Consider the following 23610-nt stretch of genomic DNA (forward strand, 5'->3'; position numbering starts at 1 on the left):
GGATATTTTCAGAAAACTAATTGTGTCACTAACAAGCACAATCACACATTCACACACAAGGGTGTTTATTCAATGCATTGAAGATTGTGTGTATTTTGGATAAAATTGATAGACTCTAAACAAAAGATAGTTGATAAACCTCATTTATGGTGTGTGGAATCACAGTGTGTTTGAAGCTATTATTTGGAGCTTTAGGTTCAACACACTGTGAATGACCATTGAACATGAAAGTAAACACACGCTTAGAAATTAAGGTAACAATAAATTTTGTGTATGGAATTAAAAAATTTCCAGTACTTTTTGCATCAAACTTTCTTTGAAAGTAAAAATATATGGACATGAATAAAATTAAATTCAAACTCAATTAAACCAAAATTTGTTATACATATTAAAATGTATGTTTGGATTCACTTTTGTGAGAGGAAACAATTGATTCCAAACACTAATGTTGACATGTTTTTGAATATTTGTGAGAGAAAAATTACTCTATGCAATGCTAGCAAGAGCTAAACCTAAAACCTTTGATCTGGTTTTGAGGCTTCACAAGCCACCATTCATGTAAAAAAATCTACAAAACAAGAAAGTGGATATATGATGGTGTGTGTATTATGATTCATGTGGTGAAGAAAAAGAAACAAGTGTAATGAGAAATACGAGTTTAGATTTGAAGACCCAGTTGGAGGCCATATTTTAGTTTTCATTTTTTGTTACAAAGAGGACTAACGCCCAACAGAAAGAAACTAACAAAGAAACTAAACGAGGGGTGACAACCCCCTAACTGTCTGCCATCATGATATCCCTAAAATCATGAGGACAATCATCAAAATAAATACAACCATTCATCAGAGAACAACCATGGTTGGCTAATGCATCCGCCAACTGATTAGCTTCACAGTACGAATGTTGCTGCACCTCCACTTTCCAATTAAGATCTAGCATGTGACGAATCTTCTCAACTAAGGCTCTTCCTTGCATACTAGTACTGCCCCTTGTAGTAATATCCTTTACTACTACCGCTGAATCCACATGAACTTCAATTCTAGTAAAATTCATCCGCCTCGCAAGCATAAGACCTTCGTAAACTCCACATAATTCTGCTATATATGCATTTCCAGCCCCAATGAATTTTGAAAAACCACACAACCACTCTCCATCACCCCCTCTAAGAACACACCACCACAACCAATTACTTCAGGGACCTTCAAATTCCACATATACTTCCACATCACGACATAATCCTCATTTTCAAAAGTACACAACGCATGATACATACTAGAAATAGAAAATTTTCCTGATAAATCATTCATACAGTATCTTATATCAGCGCCACTAGTGTCATTTGGAGGAGGGATTGCAGCAAATTTGTTAATTAAATCAAGTGGAAGCCAATCAATTAATGTGTTCCACTTCCACAAGCCAGCATCATTCACCAATTCAAACAATTAACATGTTCAACCAATTTTTCATACAATAACTAACATATTTATTCCATACTACTTACATTTGATAAATTAACGAAAATGATCATCGTGACTAGCGGTCATATAGTTAAGGGACTAAAATATAACTTTTTTTTTAAGGAACCAATGTGAAACAAAAAATATATCTAAAGGACCAAAATATTAATTAAGCCTTATTTTTATTTGGCTTAATTGAATTTTTGGTCCTCTATTTTGTCAAACTCATGAAAATAAAACCATGACATTGGGAATAATTAAATGAGTTCCCCCTAGGACAAATAGTTCCGGGGAACCTAAGTTCAATTTCTAGAGGGAATAATTATTGGACAGATTTTACTTACATTGCGGCTAAACTCTTGATTACCATGCTCCGGAAATCATAAAGTTAATATATATATATATATATATATATATAGGGTTTTGCTATAACACACCCATTCAATTTTATGAAGGTGTGCTATAGCATCATTCACCTTTTCATTTGGACACAAAATGCCCCATTTTCCACTTTTAAGATCAATAAAAATAAAAGGTCATAATTGTAAATTGCATTAATTAATTAAAAAAATTCATAATTCCTTTTTTCACCAAGCTATTTTCTTAACTTAAACTAAACCGTGAACTAAGCTCTTGTCTTATCTTCATGTTTGACTTGCCTTGCTCATGTGGTTGGTTTGTTGAGAGAGAAAAACATCACTCCATGTATAATGCAACAAAGCTATCTTCTACAAATCAATGCTCAAGCTTTTTTCTCCTTTTTATATATAATTTCATTTCAATCTCTTTTATTCCAATATTCTTCTTTTCAATTTCTCCATGGATGGTAATGTATTTTCATTCCAATTTTGCTCATTCAAATTTCTCCATGGATGAATGTATTTTCATTTCAATTTCTCTTTTATTTTTAATTAACAGAATTTAATAACAAAATTTATTTCATAAATATGAAAGGTATAGATTTAAATTAAGTTCAGTATGACATTTGAAGAACAAATGGTGTTAGTGATTAGCACTTGAAGCTTCTTAAAGTTGAGCTTCTTCACTTGAAGAAGATGAACACGTGAGAGAGAGAATGGACATGGGTATGAAAATGACTTTAAAAGACATTCAATTATTCACAATTTAAGAGGGAGAAAAGGGCATTTTGTGTCCAAATGAAAAGGTGAATGATGCTATAGCACACCTTCATGAAATTGAATGGGTGTGTTATAGCAAAACCCATATATATATATATATATATATATATATATATATATATATATATATATAGGCGATCTCTAGGGTGAATAAGTGGGTTAAGTCTTGCACCATGCAAGACTATTTTTAATCATTGGATTAAAAGGCCCCACTAAATATCAGAGTACACCTTCCACACCAAATTTATTTTCTCATCTTCCTCATTCCTGTCTTCCTCGGTAGAACCAAACACAAACATCCTCTTTTTCCACTATCTTCTTCTGAACTTTGTGGTTTATTATTGGACACCCTCTTTTTTTTCTTTTTTTTAATTAGATCCATGGGCTTGGTTACTACTAATATAAAATATCAATTTCATTACAATTAATTCTAAATTCATTCTAAATTATAATTAATATCTTGCAATTTTTTACAGAAAACCCAAACAGGAGGATTGTTCATCTCAAATCCCCTCTACATAATTTAGATTAAATGGGTAGAGAGCAAGAATTTTTTTTTTGGGGGGGTCGACAGAGAGATTTGCTTATGAAAAATTGGGTAAAGAAATGCGGTCGTGGAAATTTTCGATTTTGTACCAGCATTGATGAAAAAACCAAATCTTCAAGTTTTTTTTGTTGCTTCCAAATATATTTTGTACTAAGTCTTGACCTTCTCTGATTTCATATACAATAGCAGTAAAATGACATGGATTTTCTTTTGAGAATTTATGCATGATGGTTATCTTGTTCTTAAATCTCATTGTAGAAAAGTCAGATCTTGATAATTTAAGACTATAAATCTTGAAAATTTGAAATGATTACTGATTTTGTTTTTCTTTCACCATTGTTAGATATGTGAATTGATGAAGAAGAAGAAAGAAGAAAGAAAGATCTGTGTTTTTTAATAAAAATAAATAACGAGAGTTGATATAGTGCTGACTGTTCATGATAAGATCTTGTGGGTAATTCAATCCAACAAATAAAATAAGTGGTGCACCATGAAAGACATGAGAGGGTCTTTCATGTTAGAATAAGCCTATATATATATATATATATATATATATATATATATATATATATATATATATATATATATATATATATGGGGGCTGCTAACTTAGACCCAGTTGGGTCTAAATTAGCAAAGTGCACCTTTTCAGTTGGACCAAAATACCCATTCTTTTTAATTAATTAACCAAATTACCATCAATGGACGCGGATCCAGTGTCGCGCGCGTACCGCAGGACCATGGTTACAGGCCGTTGATTTCCATCAGACAGCCAAGATCTGATCTCATCAAGACTGTCTGATCAATCAGACAGCCCAGATCATCCGAATCCATCAGATTCCAGCGCGTGCACCACACTGGATTACACCCTGGAGAGAAGAATCTACTTTTTAAAAGCAGGACACGTGTCGCTGTCTGATTGGCTGGGCGTGATTTTTTTCCATTTAATACTTTGAACTCAATTATTTCGTTGTAAATTAATTTTTTATTTTTTATTTTTATACCAAAATTCATAATTTTTTTTTCTCTACAAATAGAGACTTGGTTCGTTTGATTTGGACACAGAAAAAAAAACCCAATTTTTCACTACCTTAATCTCATTTTTCACTACCTTACATCAACTCACTGAAAGCATTCTACCAGGAAAATGGTTTCAGATTACAACTCTCTGAAACCATTGTACCAGATAAATGGTTTCAGAAGCAAACACAATTAATAAATTACTCACTGAAACCATTTTACCAGTAAAATGGTTTCAGAATACAACTATGTGCAACCATTCTACAAGCTAAATGGTTTCAGAAGCAAATAACTAATAATCAACTTACTGAAACCATTCTACCAGCAAAATGGTTTCAGATTACAACTCTCTGAAACCATTGTACCAGATAAATGGTTTCAGAAGCAAACACAATTAATAAATTACTCATTGAAACCATTCTACCAGTAAAATGGTTTCAGAATACAACTATGTGCAACCATTCTACCAGTAAAATGGTTTCAGAAGCAAACATTAGTTTTTAATTACCGTTTTATCTCATTTAATTAACTAAAAATAGTTTCAGGTCTCCAAATATTTCATAAAATATACCAAAAGTTCCAGAATATTATCTACTATTTTCCTGGTATAATGGTTTCAGTGAGTTGGTTGAGTGGTGCGTGTTAAATTACAACACACAAGTAACGTATTTAGTAGACAAAAAATGAGATTAAGGTAGTGAAAAATTGCATTTTTTTTTCGGTGTCCAAATCAAACGAACCAAGTCTCTATTTGTAGACAAAAAAAAATTATGAATTTTGGTATAAAAATAAAAAAATAAAAAATTAATTTACAACGAAATAATTGAGTTCAAAGTATTAAATGAACAAAAATCATGTCCAGCCAACCATTGTGTGACACGTGTCCTACTTTTAAAAAGCAAATTTTTCTCTCTCCAGGGTGTAATCCAGTGTGGCGCACGCGCTGGAATCTGATGGATCAGGATGATCTGGGCTGTCGGATTGATCAGACAGTCTTGATGAGATCAGATCTTGGCTGTCTGATGGGAATCAACGGTCTGTAACCATGGTCCTTCGGTACGCGCGCGACACTGGATCCGCGTCTATTAATGGGTATTTTGGTTAATTAATTAAAAAGGATGGGTATTTTGGTCCAATTGAAAAGGTGCACCTTGCTAACTTAGACCTAACTAGAGTCTAAGTTAGAAAACCCCTATATATATATATATATATATATATATATATATATATATATATATATATATATATATATATATATGAGTCAGGATCCGTTGACACCAACTAGTTTGACACCAAATGTTACACCTCTCAATAACGTTTTATCCGATATAAATTTTATAAAATCCACCGTTGGATTGAAAGTTTACATCATATAGATCATTTGTGTAAAATTTCAAATAAATCCAAAATCATTTGATATGTTATTGAGATACATCAAAATTAACGGTTTTTGTATTTTTTTAAATGCCGTTAATCTTTATGTGTCTCAATAGCATATCAAATGATTTTGGATTTGTCTGAAATTTTACACGAATGATCTATATGATGTAAACTTTCAATCCAACGGTGGATTTTATAAAATTTATATCGGTTAAAACGTTATTGAGAGGTGTAACATTTGGTGTCAAACTAGTTGGTGTCAACGGATCCTGACTCTATATATATATATATATAAACTCATGAAAATAGGCAACACCTATTTTAAAATCAAACATTTTGCTCCTCAATTTCTATATTTGGTCCAATTTTGGTCCCCAACACGTATTTTTCTCTAAAAATTGTGATTTTTGACATTCTAAAAGGTGATTTATTGTCTCAAACGATGAATTAAAAATGAAATATCACATTTGAGATCAAAATTCATCTTTCTTACACCAAAAGTCACCATTTTTAGGACAAAAAACAAGAGTCACGACCAAAATTGCAACAAATGTGAAAATAGGAAATCAAAAAAGAGAGAAGGATTAAAGCTATTTATTTTTAACAATTTTGACTTTGTATTATTTCAATATATTTTGTCCAAAAATTTGATTTATATTTTTTGACCTAAGTTAAAATAAAGATGATATAACAAAAATTTGGGCAAATTTCTTAAACATTAATTCATATATTTGAAATTATATATAAAATTGAAATTTAAACTCAAAATTCTTCCACTTATTTATCTATAACCCGAAAAGAAAAAATTGACCCAATATTTACCAAGGTGTGTAGTGTAAGAATGTATCATTATTTTTGTCTTTTTAAAAATAGCAAAAAACAATAAAAAAAATAAATAAAATAAAAAAAAGAGAGGAAAATAGGTAGGCTGGCAGCAGAGCAAAGTGAAATCATCAATCATGGAACAGTTAAAGAAATTTCCATTCTCAAGCAAAGCTTCAAATCACAGATTCAAACCCTTTTTCTTTTTCTTCTTCATTTGATTTTTGATTCATTCATCAATCATGTCTTCCGTTAAGCAAAATCAACAACAACCCTCATTCAACTCTATCTTCTCTCTTCGTTGCTCACTCCTAACCCTCGCTATTCTCACTCTTTTTTCATTCACCTATCTTTCCCTCCAATACTCCACCCCTTCACCTCAGGTACATCAAAATCATATTCTAAACCCAACCCATTTCTAAATTTTCAATTTTGTAACAACCCTTTTCATGTTTTTCGTTTTTGTTTTTGTTTTTGTTTTTAAGGTGCCAGACGGAGCTCCGAAGCTGTTAGGAGGTACAGGAAGAATAGAGCAAGAAGATGATGTTGTTGGTAATGATGGTGATGAATTTGGTGATGTTTATCACTCGCCACGTGTGTTCAAGTTGAATTTTGCGGAGATGGAGAAGAATTTTAAGGTTTATATATACCCAGATGGGGATCCTAAAACTTTTTATCAGACTCCAAGAAAGCTTACTGGAAAGTATGCTAGTGAAGGTTATTTCTTTCAGAATATTAAGGAAGGTCGGTTTCGGACTCTTGATCCTGATCAGGCTCATTTGTTTTTCATTCCTATTTCATGTCATAAGATGCGTGGAAAGGTATATAATTTATTCCCACATTTTGTATTTTCTTTTAATTTGCAATGTTGTGTTTTATTGCTTGGTTTTTAGTGGTTGAAAATGATATAATTAAGTGTAATCATAAGTGTCAGTGTCCGACACCGACACTAACACGTCAACATTGATCATAATTTGAGAAAATGACATAATTCAGTGTAATCATAAGTTACGCGTGTCGGACACCGGGACACACCTAATCTGAGGAGGGTCCGTGCTTCATAGGTTAGGATTGTAGAGACTTGGTGAAATTTACATCTAGATCCTTATGCCATATTCCCTACCAGGGTATTAAATAACGGTAACAGTTGTGGTTCCGTTGCAGTCCTTGATGTTGCAGAGAATTGTGGTTAAATGCAGATTCAATCGTGTTTGTATTGTGGTTTCGGTGACATAAAAAAATGGATATGTTACGGTCTAAATAGGTTAGGATTGTAGAGACTTGGTGAAATTTACATCTAGATCCTTATGCCATATTCCCTACCAGGGTATTAAATAACGGTAACAGTTGTGGTTCCGTTGCAGTCCTTGATGTTGCAGAGAATTGTGGTTAAATGCAGATTCAATCGTGTTTGTATTGTGGTTTCGGTGACATAAAAAAATGGATATGTTACGGTCTAAATCACGATTTTGGACCTTTATTTAAAATCTTGTAACCCACTAAAAATGTACCAAAAATATCACCAATTGCTTTCCACCAATTTTTTTTTTTGTTTATAACCCTCTGGTTCCTAGGGGAAAGGGGCCCTAGTAGTCCAGAGTTCGGCCGCGAGGTAAGTAAAGCCTGGCCAAGAAATTGTTCCACCCAGGAATCGAACCCGGGTTCTCCCGAAATCCGTCCTTGTTGGTGAAACTCATTAACCACTTGAGCCCAATGACTTGGTTGCTTTCCACCAATTCTAAGGGGTGAATTGTGTTAATTGTTTTCTGAGTATTTTTGCACTTGTTTAGTAAAGAGTCGTAGTAATGGTAACTATAGTAACAAATAATTGATTAATTGTTCATGGATTGTTACCATGGTTCTGTAGATACATACATAAGTACATAGCTAAAAAGGAAACGATAAGTAATAAGAAAGATTTAGAATGTTTAGTCTGGATATGTAAGTGCCTGCTTCTAGGTTGAATGCAGTCAGTCTCATGTTTGGAAATTATGCAGGGCACATCTTATGAGAATATCGGCAAAAATCTTGATGTCTTGGCCTAGATTATGGTCTCGTCTTAGGCTACTGTTAAAAGTACAAAACTTACATCTAGATACGTATATCCTCTATGTTGAGTTCCCCACCAAAACTATACCAAAAATGTCACTAATTGCTTTCTATTGATTCTAAGGTGTGAATTGCATCAACTGTTTTCTGAGTATTTTGCATCTGTTTAGTGAAAAGCCATAGATATCTATAGTAATGTACCTATGTTCTATCGTCTTAAAACCCTGCTTATGAGATGGAAATAATTGTTTTTTTTTTGTTGGTGGTTTATTACCCTGATGCTATAAATATACAGCTAAAAAGGAAATGATAAGTAGTAACAAAGATTTAGAATGTTTAGCTTAGATGGTTAAGTGCACTTCTATGTTGAATGTAGTTAATCTCATGGTTGGATATTATGCAGGGAACGTCTTATGAGAATATGACCATAATTGTACAAAATTACGTGGAGAGCTTAATATCCAAGTATCCTTATTGGAACAGAACCTTGGGTGCCGATCACTTCTTTGTTACTTGTCATGATGTTGGTGTAAGGGCAACAGAAGGTCTTCCATTACTAGTGAAGAATTCAATTCGAGCAGTGTGCTCCCCTAGTTATGATGTTGGATTCATTCCACACAAAGATGTTGCTCTCCCTCAAGTGCTACAGCCATTTGCTCTTCCAGCTGGAGGAAATGATGTAGAAAACAGGTGAAGCTTTTTAAGATTTATATTTTTTTGCCTCTTCCACTTAGGTTTTGTGGATCAAATTTGTTTCCCGCTTTAGATTGTTATGGTCCTGTTTTTTGAAGTTTTGACTTTTTAACGTGGGTTAACTGTACCGACCTTGTCGATCTCAATATCTTCCATGGAAGTAATAAGCTAAATACATGAAAAATGTAGTGATTTTTGTGATTTATGATCTCTAATTTATTTTGCAATTCAGAATGAAATGCTCATCTGAATTTTAGTGCTGGTGTGCTATCCAAGAACCAGTGTTTTAATACAAATAATCCATTTTATATAAAATAGTATGAAAAGGTAATAGAGAGTTCAGTATTTCAAACAAAAGCAAAAGAATTAGTTTGGATGCAGAGATAATTTATTTCATACAACAGCAAAAAGCAAATCCTTTTCTCACTAGGTGGGGATATTTTATTTCATAAGATAAACAAATATTTCTACGCGCCATTCGAAAATTTGATAAATTTGTGCTTTGTAGGACTACTCTTGGATTTTGGGCCGGTCATCGTAACTCTAAAATTAGAGTGATTCTTGCACGTGTATGGGAAAATGACACAGAACTTGACATTTCAAATAACCGAATTAGTAGGGCTACCGGGCATCTAGTGTACCAGAAGAGATTTTACAGGAGTAAGTTTTGTATATGCCCTGGTGGATCACAGGTTAATAGTGCTCGCATAGCAGATTCTATTCATTATGGATGCATACCTGGTGAGTCATCCTTTCTGATATTTTTTAACCTTAATTTTGTGGTTGCTGTGCTTCTCAAAACTGTATGCCTATATGACAATGCAAGCATATACGAGCTAGATACGTACTACCTAATGGTTTTTGTCATTTTTCATGGATGATATAAGATTGATAAATTTACCTTGCATTTCTCATATATTGTTTACAAAACATGCATTTGCAAAATTGCAATCCCTATCCTTGGCCTCTGTAAATCAGTTCACAAACAGTTTCTAAACAGATTATAACCTATTTGGTTCAGAACCAGTTTGAACCTTAAGATTTATCCAGTTAAAATAGATAAACGAGCAAGAGCTATAAATATAAAAGAAGTTAAGCATTAATAATTTCTTTCTCCCTTGATCAAAATTCTTTCGTCAGCAAGCACTTGAGGGTGAAAACAAAGAATGTTTCAGGATTAAAATGAAATGCGTCAATTTTCTAAGCATGCATAAGATTTAGATAGAAAGATTGACTATGAATTGCTTCAGTTGCAATGGCAATTCGAGTTTGCACAACAAACACAGTCGAGCATCTAGTGGGATGAAACTTCGTCAAATTTCAAGTGAAAGCACCAAAATATAATTCACATTGCATCACACATAGCATCTCCAATCACCGGTTTCAAGCCTCTCCCACTGTTACTGGCAGAGTATATCAATATTTGTGAAAAACTCAGTCTCATATTCATTACATGAATGGCTTCGATTCTTAGAGATATAATTTGGGATTTTAGGGTTCAGCGTTCATGACTCTTAATGTATTTGTTATTGGATTTAGTAGATAGTTTTGGTTGAGCTATAACCGGTTTATCAACTGTACCAGAAATTCAATTATGGATATTGAACTTGTTTGTAAAACAGGTTCAAGTTCTTGAACTGGTTTAGATAATATAGTTTCTTGTTGTGTAGTCTAGTTTGGTTTACAATTTGGTTTGTTTTTCCGGTTTTTTTGGCACACCGCGTGCAATAGAATTCTCACCATTTTGGAACTGAGACGAGTGGCCAATCCTTTGTGCTAACCATTATGGCATGCAATCTTTCCTTTTTCAAAACCCCCTTGGGCTCAAAATAACACTCAACCCCGTTGACCCCCCCCCCCCCCCAACCCCGTTGAATATGTGCCTTCATTGAAATGGCAAGGCCAGCCTTCTTGGAGTTCCCATTCCCTTCTTGCTTATACTAAGATTGTCCCAACTCCAAATCCATCGTCACACACCCTCCTTGCCACGTAGTCAAGATCGTCCCAACCCCAAATCCTTCTTCCTGATTCTTATTTATGATTTTCACATGGTCTAGCATAGGAATGCTTAACACAGTGTAATAAGCATGTGAAATATGGAGTTTTAATAATCAAGGTATAGGTTTCTGCTATATAGTTCAATTTGAGAAAGCAGATTTCTTGATAGGAATGAATAATAGTTGCAACTATTTTACTGTTTTAATTGTGGAATGCAAAGTGTGCCTTGGAATCAAATTTAGGACCTTCCACCCATCCAATCACCTTAGTAAGGTCAATGTACTTAATTATTGGGTGGTAAATTGATAATAAATATCAAATTCAGTGAAAACGTCACTTATCCGAATTGGGCATATACTTCTGCCGCAGTTGTTACATGGGTTACATTTGAACTATAACTTGGTTTGAATAAATTATCGTTAAGTGTTACAATTTTGACTCTGATCTGCCTTTGAGGATGGTATTGGGATGTTTTGAATCTTTAGACAACCGAGTAACTGACCTCAAGTTGTTAATGTTGTTTTGCAGTGATATTATCAAATTACTATGACCTTCCTTTTAACGATATTCTTGACTGGAGAAAGTTTGCTGTTGTACTCAAGGAGAGTGATGTATATCAGCTTAAACAAATCCTCAAAAAAATATCGCAGGATGAGTTTGTCACACTTCATAATAATTTAGTAAAGGTAATCTTCTCATTGGTCTACGTGGTGGATGGAATAGTTTGTTTTTCACCCTTTGCTTATAGTTCGAAAAATATATCATTGCTAATAATATGCTTAAATTTTACTCTGGAATTTCTTATCATTAGTTATATTGTTTGAAAAGTCATTGGTAGTAAAACTTAATTGGATGACTGCATAGAAAATATATACTGTATTGTTAATCCATAGTGGTTGAATTGATTATTTTAAATTGCGGCTGCGTTACGAACCTTTATACCGCGGCAGCAATTTAAAACCATTGAACTCAAAAAAAGTTAATATGTTAGATTGGCAATTGAACTATTTGTTGATATGGTGGAACTGAAATGAAAGTTGTCATATTGTATCAGATTCAGAAACACTTTCAGTGGAATTCGCCTCCAGTGAGATATGATGCTTTCTATATGGTTATGTATGACCTCTGGTTACGCCATCACACCATCCAATACTGATTCTAGGTGCTTGTTTGGTGGATCAATGTACGTCAGGATCAAAGCTACAGTTCGTTAACTTCTATTAATTCACCGTCGATTGGCCTGTAAACAAGAGTTGAGTGTGTGTAGAAGTAAAACCAAACAAGGACCAAGACTCATTCTTGTTTTGTATACACCTTACTTCAGTTTTATATACCCAGAGAGGCACTGTAAATAACTACGTCACAGTTTTGTATTTAACAGATTGTTTTTCAATATTCTTGCATCCACACAGTTATTTATTATTTGTTTTCTGTGAGGCTTTTTGTTGAGTTGAAAATTAAGGTAGGTGCAAGTGCAATTGAGTTCAAAATCCAATCTATATAATTTTCAACTATAATAACAACAAAATCATAGTAAATATACGTCGATGATTGGTTTAATTTTTAGGCTTAATTAATAAAATAGTCCCTTAAAGATATTTTTGGTTTCAAATTGGTCCCTTAAAGAAAAAAAGGTCCAAATAGGTCCCTTAAAGAAAAAAAAGTCTGAATAGGTCCCTTAAAGACATCTCCGTTAATCAGTTTGGTCCCTAAAAAGAGGTCTAAATAGGACCAAACTGATTAACGGATATGTCTTTAAGGGACCTATTCGGACTTTTTTTTCTTTAAGGGACCTATTTGGACCTTTTTTTCTTTAAGGGACCAATATGAAACCAAAAATGTCTTTAAGGGACCATTTTACTAATTAAGCCTAATTTTTAACTGAATTAGATTGACTGAATTATTAACCTACTAGTTCAATGATTGGTACAAGTTTAATAACACTGAAGCAAATCTTAGTAGATCTGTCTGTTTACTATTTTGCTTAACACAAAGTAAAACAATATGCAATCAAAGTTTATTTTATTTTATTTTGAACCAAACAAACTTAATTCATTTCGTCAATCAATAAATGTTCAACACAAAAGGGAATACTCTCAAAACTATGGAAAGTAGTCCAAAAAATGGCCGCTCTAGCAAGAGTGTGAGCAACCATATTTATTTGTCTCCTAACGAACTTCACCTCAAAGTTTACACATGACATAATATTAATAATATCAACAACAAGCAACCTAAATTCAGAAAAAAACCACCATTCTTTGTATGAATAGCTTTGACCAGGGCCTGTAAATCACTCTCAAATTGGACCCTAACTAAACCTCGACGTCTAGCTTCCTTCATGGCTTGAAGTAGTGCCCAAGCTTCACCTTCCACACAGAAAGTGTAGCCTGCTGCCTTTGCGTGATATAACCACCAAATTACCCGCACTATCTCGGAAGCAAGCACCCAAAGATGTGACTCCGACTCCGGCAAAAAAAGCCACATCAACATTGCACTTTAATCATCCTTGACTTGCATGTTCCCATCTCGGCAAGACCTGATCTGTGGCTTGAGGAACAACATGGCGCTGCAGAATGTTAACAGAAAACCAAGTATTCCACATATTGAATGCCATATTTCCAACTTGGTTCGGCAATTGAGACCTGTCGTTCCAAACTTTATCATTACGTTTGTACTATTGACACCACTGCAGCGCTGCTATTCGACGTCCTGTAGGACTTAAAAACAAAGCATCTAACTTCATTTAAATAATATACAAATGGCATTGACAATACATAGGTGCTTTTTTTCCCACCCCAAAGTTGCTACTTCCGAAAGAAACACGATTTTTCCCCGGTGATTTTTTGGAAGCTTGGAAGTGAAAAAAGTTCTTGAAATGCACATTTATCTTATCTTCAAATCCTGATATACAACAATTGTGATTCATATCTGTTAAAGAAAAAACAGTTGTGAATTTGTGGTTCACCAATAATCTTTACAAGAACATATCCCTCCTTTAAAATGATGGAATCTCTTTGCATCTCTAGCAACTATATCTCTCCCAGTAAGTAAAGAAACAAATTTTATCCAACTGTGGCAGTCTCCACAAACTCTAAGATTCTTGAAAATTCTGATAGTAGTATTCCTACCACAAGTTTTCCATAAAGCAAATGCTATGGCTAATTTTTCACTGTGATAATATAAGGAACTAATCTTTTTCTCTTCCTCCAAATCCTGCAACACAAATTTGGTATCAGGATTATAACCCAAATTTTTAACCTTCTCTACTAACTCATGCAACATTTTCAAAATCTCATGAGCTCTTGGGTGAGATAAATCTCCTGCCATAAAAGTATGAACCTCTCGATCGATATCAACCCAACTCATTGCAGGACTTTTCTTCAACCTTAAATCTCTTATTGCACTTTTCATCTCGATCACACTGTCCCATTTTCCAGCCGAAGCATAAATGTTTGTCAAGAGAATACGAGTTCCTCCATCCTCGGGAGCATGATCGAGCATTTTTCTCATAAATTTCTCTGCCATCTCTACCTCTCCGTGAATCTTACATGCATTCAGCAGCGTCCTCCATAGTATTGCATCTGGATTTTTCACCTCCTCTATCAACATCGCAGCCTCTTCGAATCTCCTAGCTCGTCCTAACAAATCAATCATACAAGTAAAATGGTCTCTTGTCAACTCAACATTGTGGTTATCCCTAATACAAGAAAATATTTGACATCCTTCTTCAACTAACCCTGCATTGTTACATGCCAAGAGAATGCTGATAAATGTCACCGCATTTGGTGCAAGTCCCAAAATTTTCATTCTTTCAAATAGCTGAAGTGCCTCATGCCCAAAACCATTTTGTGCATAAGCATAGATCATCGAATTGATGGATACTACATCTAACTCGTTCAACGAATCAAAAACCGACCTTGCCTTTTCTACAGTTCCACATTTTCCGTACAAATGAATCAGTGCAGCATCAGCATACTTATTTCCATCAACTCCTAGTTTCATCGTTACGGCATGGATTTGTTCCCCTACTTCAAGCATTGCAAGGCTTGAACAAGCATGAAGAATACTAGATAATGTGAAATGATTCGGAATTATTGAACAACGAATCATTTCCCTAAACACCGACACAGCAACTTCTTCTCTCCCATTTTGCACAAGACCAACAATAAAAGATGTCCATGTCACATGGCTTGCATAAGCAAGTTGATTAAACACCTTTATGGAATCCTCAACCTTACTGCATTTTGAATACATAGTAAGAAGTGAAGTCTGTGAAGCAACAACAGATTCCAAACCAGACTTAACAACAAGACCATGAATCGATTTACCGTTAACTAAATCTCCGACATTACCACAACTAACCAAGACACTTGCTAGAGTATATTCATTAGGCTTAATTCTCATATCAACCATCTCCTCAAAAACCTCTAAAGCTTCACCATCAAAACCGTGCTGATTATACCCAACAATCAATGCAGTGCACAAGACAACATCTTTATCCAAAACACGGTCAAACACCAAACGAGCATCCCTCATTCTATCAAATTTCGCGTACATATCAACAATGGCAGTTGCAACAAACCCATCCGAGACCTCAAAACCCAAAACCAAAGCCAACCCATGAGCCTTCTGTCCGTGACGCAAAACACCCACCTCCGAAAAAGCCTTAAAGATTGCAGAAAACGTGTAAGCATCCGGTAAAACACCCTCAAAGAGCATGTTATTGAAGAGCTCAATTGCTTCTTTGGTCTTTCCACGGCTGACATGAGAAGAGATCATTGAATTCCAAGTAACTATGTGTCTGTTGGGCAATTCGTCGAACAGCTTGCGTGCTTCAGCTATGATGCCACATTTTATGTAACTATCAATGAGCTTGTGACCAAAGAATGAGAACAAGGAACCGGATTTGAGGATGTGGGTGTGAACTGCTTTGAGGGTAGTTATGGATTTTTTGTGTGCGCATTGTGCAATGAGTGAAGTGTATAAATTCATATTTTCATGCTACAATACCATTGTCAAATACTCCCTCCGGTCCTTTTTATAAGGAACACTCAGGGCAAAAAATTTGGTCCTTTTTATAAGAAACTTTGACCAATTTTCAAATGTTTTAAATGTTCAATTTCACTTATGCCCTTATTTATTATGAGAGAGAATTTAAAAATAAGTAAGTTAGTTGAATAAAGAGTAATTAAATAAGGGTATGCATGGAATAAATTTAAATTTATAAGTGTATTAAATGAAAATAACTATGTTAAATGTGTTTCATTGGTCTGTGTAATTTTTTCAAAGTGTTCCTTATAAAAAGGACCGGAGGGAGGATAAGATTAATTGATGGTGTAAAGACTCATCACTTATTACACTGATTATATATGTGAATTATTCCTTTTTTTATTTAAGACTAATGTGCAATTTTAATCCATATAAACATGCATTTTCGTTTATTATTATTATTTATTTTTTGTCAAGTAACTAGAATTTCACATTTTAACTTTTATTTAAGGTGATTAAGCATAAGGATCGGATTACTTAAAAGAAAAAAGAGTAGAAGAAAAAGAGTAGAAGGATCGCATTCGAACTTCGATCCCTGCATATTACATGCAATATCCCTACTAACTAAGTTAAGCTCGAGGAGATTTCGTTGTTTTTTTTTTGTTACCATGATATTGGTACGAACTTTCCACCGTTGTTGACTAATCTCCGTCGGAAAACCTGTAGGACACACAAGGTGGAGTCTCACCTCCCAGCCGAATTTTTTCCATACGCATTATCAGGAATCGAACCTCTGACCACATGCTTAAGGAGACTTCGTTTCTCTATTGTTATTAAATCATAAATAATTCAACTGCAAATGCAGAGGTGAAAACCAATGACCAAATTTGTGGATTTGAAAATGATCAAAATCTTAAATATATCAAACAATTGCTATGCCCTTTTAATCTGATTTCTCTTGACACAAGAAAATAATAAACCTGCTTATTCATATCCTCTTTTTGCAAAATAGATTTAATTTCATGTTTTATCCTTTTTTTTTTTTTTTCTTCCTTTCTCTAGGAGCCATCCTTGCCTTTTGTTCATTATTATTTATAGGCAAAGTAAAAACCAATAGTAAAAATGAATATATGAACATCAATATCAATACGTAAAAATAAAAGCAAAGAAAATGGATGAACTTCTATCGGTCGAAGCAAGATGATAGGTCACACTACCTTTCACTGCCCTAACTAACTAAAAACCTCATAGTTTCAGTACACTTTTAATCAACACAAATTGTTCTAAAGTGTATTTTCAGACGGCACAAAATAGCGCCCAAATGATAGTACTAATAATCGGGACAGTGTCAACTATCACGGCTCACTCAGCCATTTTAAGAGAGAAACCGAAATTAAACAAAACGTCTGTTAGTCTATAGGAGGTAACCATCATTTTGAAGTGAAAGATTGAGTCTATGTTAATATTATTATTCACAATGTGAAGGTGACTATATAAGATGTGTGAATTATGATATGTACACCAAGCACTGATGCCACCTCCTCCTGTCTTTGATGGAAGAATTGAAAAATGAAATGAAATGCAGTTTGCCGTGTCATCAGCTTCCTTGTCCAGATTGAATGAAAGCTTGAAGCAGACTCTGAGCTGCGAATGTTTGATCAGGTGTTCCGGATATCACAACCTTCCCTCCACTTGTACCAGCGCTAGGATCATACACGGTAACATTTGCACCTGAAATCTGCTCCCGCAAACAAAACACTAGACCGTATTAAAATCACTGGCACTTAAAAAACAAGATTGATCGCATGATTCAAATCACACTAAATAATCAGAAGAAAGCGTAACACGGCCCAATTACGGTCATTCATAGCATATATTAAGAATTTGTGATATCTTTCTAAAGGGGATGGATAATGACACACCTGTCTGATTCGATCTACATTGCCGCCATCTTCACCATAAACAGCACCAAAGACATGCTCAGAAACTATAATCTCCACAGTAGTGTTTGTGACAGTGGCAACAATGTTTGCTCTGTCAAAAAATTTTAGCAAAATAGAAAGGTTGAAAAAAAGATCAGAAGCATGAAGATGTCTTCAAAGATCGAGTTATTTGTCTATCCAATAATGTTATTTTTATGGCTTAACTACACATTTGGTCCCTTACGTTTATTTTAGGTTTCAATTTGGTCCCTTACGTTTAAAAATAATCAATTTGGTCCCTTACGTTTCCATTAGGTTTCAATTTAGTCATTTTCGTTAGTTTTGTCACTAACACCGTTTGAACTATACACGTGTCACTGTGTCAAAGTGTCCACGTGTCAGTCCACATATGCGAATTGACTGCTACATGTGACAAAATTGACGGAAAAGACTAAATTGAAACCTAATGAAAACGTAAGGGACCAAATTGATATTTTTTAAACGTAAGGGACCAAATTGAAACTTAAAATAAACGTAAGGGATCAAATGTGTAGTTAAGCCTATTTTTATTGACTTGTAGTGAATATAATATCATGGCATTGGCTTCTACATCAAATAATTATAGGAATCTAAGATATTACAGAAATGGAAAGTGAGAAAGAATCACAGCAAAGGCGTGTATTCTCAGCTGGATTATACTGACCTGCTAGGTTCCGAATTCTCGGTGAAATTTGTATGTAATTCCCCAGTTTCTGTGATCGTTTTAGCTTGATACACCGCTGCATTCTGCAAATATACAAACTCTTAAACAATCTTGTACTAAGAACCCTAGGAAAAACAAGATGCAATAGAAATTGGAAGACGGTGAACAAAAAGGAGGGGAACAATACCTGGGGTGAAGACCTCCCAAAAGGAACATAAGATTTCTTGCGCGTAACAAACTTACTCCTAACAGTATCCTTATTTACTTGAAAACTTGATTTCATTCTTGTTTCAGCAAGCACCTCTTTTGGCAAAGGATTATCCCTGATTCTACTAGTGATTCTACGTAGCGCATTTTCTACACATTTGTATCCACCAGTGATCTGCAAGAAATATCTCTCTAAGTATAAACAGGACTAGCAGAAAGTAATAAAAGATTGCTGGAGCCACAACAACAAACTCAGCCTCTGGTTATGAAAACAGCTTAGGACATGTCCATAAGTTGTTTTCAAGTTATTTTAATAAGCTCTCCAAGATAACTTATGAAAACAACTTATAACTTATATGAAAAAGGTTTATTTCATTTATCTTTTGTTACAGAAATATATAGTATACATAAGCACTTATATGACATGCCCATATGCTATAAGCGCTCAATTAAATTGTTTATCCAAACAAGGCCCCCCCGTCAATTCTGAGCACATGAATGCCTCGGTAGTCAACACAGTGCAACACAATAAGATATTTATTATCATTTATGGTCTTAACTATGCAGGCAACAAAAGAATTACTCTGCGCCAATAATATGCATATATAATAAGGATTGAAAAGACATCGTTAAATGAGCATGCACAAATTAGACAGAAGGCTCCTGAAACTATCATCAATCATGAGGACCATTTTGTTGGATACAACAACCATTTTTCTACTTCAAGTCTTTTATTGAAGGTCTGTTTGGATTAACTTATTTGAGCTTATCTGCTGGCATATAAGCACTAGTGAAACTGTCTGAGAGAGTTTGACTTTATTTTATCTTTGTTATGGATAATATGGAAACAGGTCATACATAAGCACTTATATGATAAGCACATATAGCATAAGCGCTTAGATAAGCTATTTATCCAAACAGGACCTGAAATATATTTCTGTAAGTTAGGTAGGATTTCTACAAGCCAAATATAATTAACTGTTTGCCGTATTAAAGAACTTTAAATTGGAAATTAAGCAACAGACAAAAGTTATCCTTTTATCAAGAAGGATATCAGCATATGATAACAAAATCAAGATCTAAACAATTACAGAAGCTCACGGTGTAAGGGAATACATATAAACCCTTAAGAACCTTTAAAAAAACATAGTTGTCTTGAATTATACAATTGTACCTGGACAACAACATCATTCTCTGAAGTAACATCTGGAATTGGCTCTCCTAGCAGTAGTTGAATATCAGCCCCACTCACTTCTCTCAATTCTGAAATAACCTCACCTTCATTACCAGTCAATAAATTTACTGTGCTTGGTGCAATTAAAAGCCTTGCAGTTACAGGTGATTCCGCGGTAGAGGCTGGGTGAAATCCATTTCGAATGTGATCTTCAACAATTCTAGCAAAGACAAGAATAACAGCATCTTGTGCAGGAGAATTACTAGATTCAAGGTTCTGGATGAAAAAAAAAGGCAATTCTACATCAACTAATGGCAATTCAAAATGTGTTTTCATTTAGATTTATTGAAATTCGCGACTAACCTCAAAAGAAGAAATGGTGACGATGCGCTCTTCAAAATGACTTATAGGAGGTGCAAAGATAATAGAAGCACCTGTTTCGATTTCGAAAGTTCTGACTATAGACCCTTTTTTGCCAATCACACTCCCAGCTACATTGTTAGCGCAAAGGAGTCTGAAAACAACTTCGTGTCCAGTACCTTTCGAGGGAAGGCTAGAGTTGGTTGTCTGTTTTGAAGCATCGCTTATAGATAAACCTTCCATGGAAGGAGGTAACCATGAATTAAGGTTAGGAAAAAGATCCTCATGTGTGTTAGAGGTTGACCTATCAGAATAGTTAACAGTTGGTGCATTCAAAGATACTTTGGCTATAGGTGGACAATCTTGAAGACAATACGATACATAAATCAGTGCTTTCTTTACAGCCAAACTTTCACCATTTATCTGCCAATCAAACGAGTTCCCGGATAAAGAACAAAGAAATTCAAATAGTCGGTTCAATGACAAGTGAATGGTGTTAATTTCGACTACTTGCCTGTTTCCTCTAGTTACATATTGTAATTTATCATAAGGCACACACTCACAGACCTATAATCTCAAAATTGAAGTTCCAATTATCTTACACAACATGCACGTTGTAATATGATTTTCATGCCAAATTTTAGGAAGAAAACAAGAGCATGATTGCACGGACCGTTAATAAAAACATAATGATACTAGTATTTGAAATGAATTTCTTAAGCTTAGTTTGAATCCTTCCTTATCCAACATTCTCATAATAATAACATAAGTGATGACCAACGTCCTTAACAAAAAATCAATAAAATGTACTACATTTAATAAATGTTGCTATTTTTTTGAATACCACAGTTTTCAACAAATCACTTTTAATCTCAACCAAAAGGAAATAATTGCAATTAATATGTTTTTTACTAAATAAGTCTAACAATTGAGAGTCCCCGTGAGCTTAGCTCAGTTGGTAGGGACATCGCACTATATGTGCAGGAGCCCGAGTTCAAACCCGGGACACTCCACTTATTCACCTTTAAGGTGGATTTTCTAGCCACTAGGCTACTTGACCAAAAAAAAAGTCTAACAATTGAGAAAAAAAATTATTGATCATTTAATGGTATATTGGTATGCATTGTCGCCGTAAACAGTTTTACATTAGTACTAATATCCAATGAAAATCCACCATTTTGCCACCTTATTACACTTTTATTTACAAATGCATTATGAAATTGGTGGTATGACATGGAAAAATTGCGGTCTATCAACGCAAGTTGAAAACTATTTTACAAGAGTGTGTGCACATAATCTCTAGATTAAAACATTAATTAATGATTTGAGTTGCCTTAATTCAAAGAGGTCAATTTAGAGTCAAATCCAATAACAATAACATAATTTTTACCAAACCAATAACAATAACATAATAACAACAATAATAGTTATAATAATATTAATTAGTTATTAACTATCTTTTCACAAGTAATTAGTGATTAATTTATATGCCCGCCCGTGTAAAACTTTTTTATACATACCCATGACCTGTCTAAGGTTAATTTCGACTGCCGTTAGCGATGACTAATCTCTTTCGGAGAACCTGTAGGACACACAAGATAGATTCTCCTAACCGGATTTTCGTCTAAGGTTATTTTCTAAAATATCTATAAATATCTATTGTCTGATTTGATTTGATTAGATGCACGTATTTTACATACAAATACAAAATAAATCCTATTATTTAATAATAGTAATTATAATTAGTAGAGTAATACTCACAAGAATTAACTCCTCATCTTTAGCAGCACAATGTGGAGCAGCACAAACCCTAATATTAGAACCAGTATTATTCCTAATATTGCTTATATTCTTCCCTCCTTTCCCAACAACAGCACCAATCTGAGAACTATGAGCCAACAATTTCCCAAAAACTTCAACATTCACCCCTCTATTACTATTAACCACTTTCTCATTTTCAAGTTCCCAAACCCTTTCAAAAACCCTAACCACAGCTTCTTGTGCTCTAGAAACCTCAATTTCACCACTACCCACTGGAATCCCCCTTTTAGGCAATATTGACCCAATTACCAAAATAACCCTATCTTCAGTCCCAGCCACCGCATCCTCACAGTGAATTTTGCAACCTGTTTCTCGCCGGAGCTGAGAAACAATTGACCCTGAACTTCCGATCAAACCACCAACTGTTGACGAGTGACAGACCACACGAAACGCGATCTGACCGGGTAAGACCTTGAAAACGGGTCGTTTTGTTTTGTTGTTACGTTTGAAAGATGATGGCGGTGGTGGTGGTTTGTAATCGGTTTCCACGGCGGCGTAAGTTGGGTCTTGCATTTTGATATCAAATGGTTTAAAGTTTTGAACTTTTGAAATGGGTTTTGCGTTTTGTTTAATGGGTATGCGTCGTTTTAAGGTATTTTCATTTTCATGGTGAAAATGAAATTGTGTGAGAAAATGGAAATTGAATGAAATGAAAGGGTTATGAAGATGGGTCTTTTTTTTATTTTGGTATTATTCTGAATGTTTGGTTTTTTTGAAGCAGTTTTTGTCTTTATTTGTTGACAAGTTGAAATTGAGGTTGTTGTTAATGAAACAGTGTAATTGTGTTGTATTACAGCTGAGGTTAAGGTGGGACGCTGTAATAGTGAATTTTTTAAGATACTGTAATTATTATTATTATTATGTCAGATCTGCTACTTAATCAGAATGTAATTGAATGAGTTTAATGTTTTTATCCAAAGAGAAAGAAAAGTACGGAATCTTACGCATAAAATTGGATTTGAATGAAATTGAATAAGGGTATCTTTAGCAATTAAAAAAAGCTAGCCTTTAGTTTTTGTCTTATGGATTATAAGCTAAAAGACCTGTTTGATAACAGTTTTTTCAGAAATAGCTTATAGCTTATTTTACTGGTTTATAGCTTCTTTTTCATAAGCTATTTCAAGTAACTTCTGAACTTATAGCTTCTAGCTTTTCATTTTTTCTTCTCTTTTACCCTTATCATTTTAACTAAAATCCACATTTACACTTTATAATTTATTATCATTAGAATTTAAAATAAAATAAGTAAATAAAATCATAAAAAGTCATCATTCTAACATTAACTTTATCTTTTAATTTCAATTTTTAGTATGTTTAACAAGTACTTGG

The 23610-nt window shown here is 34.1% G+C and overlaps 3 protein-coding genes across 3 annotated transcripts; 1 reads left to right on the forward strand and 2 right to left on the reverse strand.

Annotated features, from left to right (window-relative positions):
• Positions 1-6441: 6441 nt before the first annotated feature.
• LOC123903783 (probable glycosyltransferase At5g03795) lies at positions 6442-12541 on the forward strand. The gene is made up of 6 exons (XM_045953388.1): positions 6442-6748; positions 6851-7186; positions 8818-9104; positions 9616-9848; positions 11634-11791; positions 12160-12541. The coding sequence occupies exons 1-6, from the start codon at positions 6608-6610 to the stop codon at positions 12259-12261; spliced, it is 1257 nt and encodes a 418-aa protein (XP_045809344.1). The 5' UTR covers positions 6442-6607; the 3' UTR covers positions 12262-12541.
• Positions 12542-13109: 568 nt separating this feature from the next.
• LOC123903784 (pentatricopeptide repeat-containing protein At5g65570) lies at positions 13110-16121 on the reverse strand. Its single transcript, XM_045953389.1, has one exon. The coding sequence runs from the start codon at positions 16095-16097 to the stop codon at positions 14067-14069; it is 2031 nt and encodes a 676-aa protein (XP_045809345.1). The 5' UTR covers positions 16098-16121; the 3' UTR covers positions 13110-14066.
• Positions 16122-17211: 1090 nt separating this feature from the next.
• LOC123903785 (KH domain-containing protein HEN4) lies at positions 17212-23054 on the reverse strand. Its single transcript, XM_045953390.1, has 7 exons — positions 22222-23054; positions 20464-20883; positions 20101-20376; positions 18907-19101; positions 18720-18802; positions 18017-18128; positions 17212-17832 (listed from the first exon to the last, which is right to left on the reverse strand). Exons 1-7 carry the CDS (start codon positions 22792-22794, stop codon positions 17692-17694), a joined length of 1800 nt encoding a protein of 599 aa, XP_045809346.1. The 5' UTR covers positions 22795-23054; the 3' UTR covers positions 17212-17691.
• Between the last annotated feature and the right edge of the window lie 556 nt (positions 23055-23610).

This window comes from Trifolium pratense, linkage group LG2 (genome assembly GCF_020283565.1).
Source record: "Trifolium pratense cultivar HEN17-A07 linkage group LG2, ARS_RC_1.1, whole genome shotgun sequence".
Classification (NCBI taxonomy): Eukaryota; Viridiplantae; Streptophyta; class Magnoliopsida; order Fabales; family Fabaceae; genus Trifolium; species Trifolium pratense.

What these genes read in the sequence shown, in the direction of transcription:
- LOC123903783 (XM_045953388.1), top strand. Translation starts at nt 6,608, where the DNA reads ATGTCTTCCGTTAAGCAAAATCAACAACAACCCTCATTCAACTCTATC. An exon ending in ACTCCACCCCTTCACCTCAG is followed by an intron (nt 6,749 to 6,850) that starts GTACATCAAAAT and finishes TTTGTTTTTAAG; the next exon opens with GTGCCAGACGGAGCTCCGAA. An exon ending in GTCATAAGATGCGTGGAAAG is followed by an intron (nt 7,187 to 8,817) that starts GTATATAATTTA and finishes GATATTATGCAG; the next exon opens with GGAACGTCTTATGAGAATAT.
- LOC123903784 (XM_045953389.1), bottom strand. Translation starts at nt 16,097, where the DNA reads ATGAATTTATACACTTCACTCATTGCACAATGCGCACACAAAAAATCC.
- LOC123903785 (XM_045953390.1), bottom strand. Translation starts at nt 22,794, where the DNA reads ATGCAAGACCCAACTTACGCCGCCGTGGAAACCGATTACAAACCACCA. An exon ending in AAGATGAGGAGTTAATTCTT is followed by an intron (nt 20,884 to 22,221) that starts GTGAGTATTACT and finishes TTTGATTGGCAG; the next exon opens with ATAAATGGTGAAAGTTTGGC. An exon ending in TCACCATTTCTTCTTTTGAG is followed by an intron (nt 20,377 to 20,463) that starts GTTAGTCGCGAA and finishes TTTTTCATCCAG; the next exon opens with AACCTTGAATCTAGTAATTC.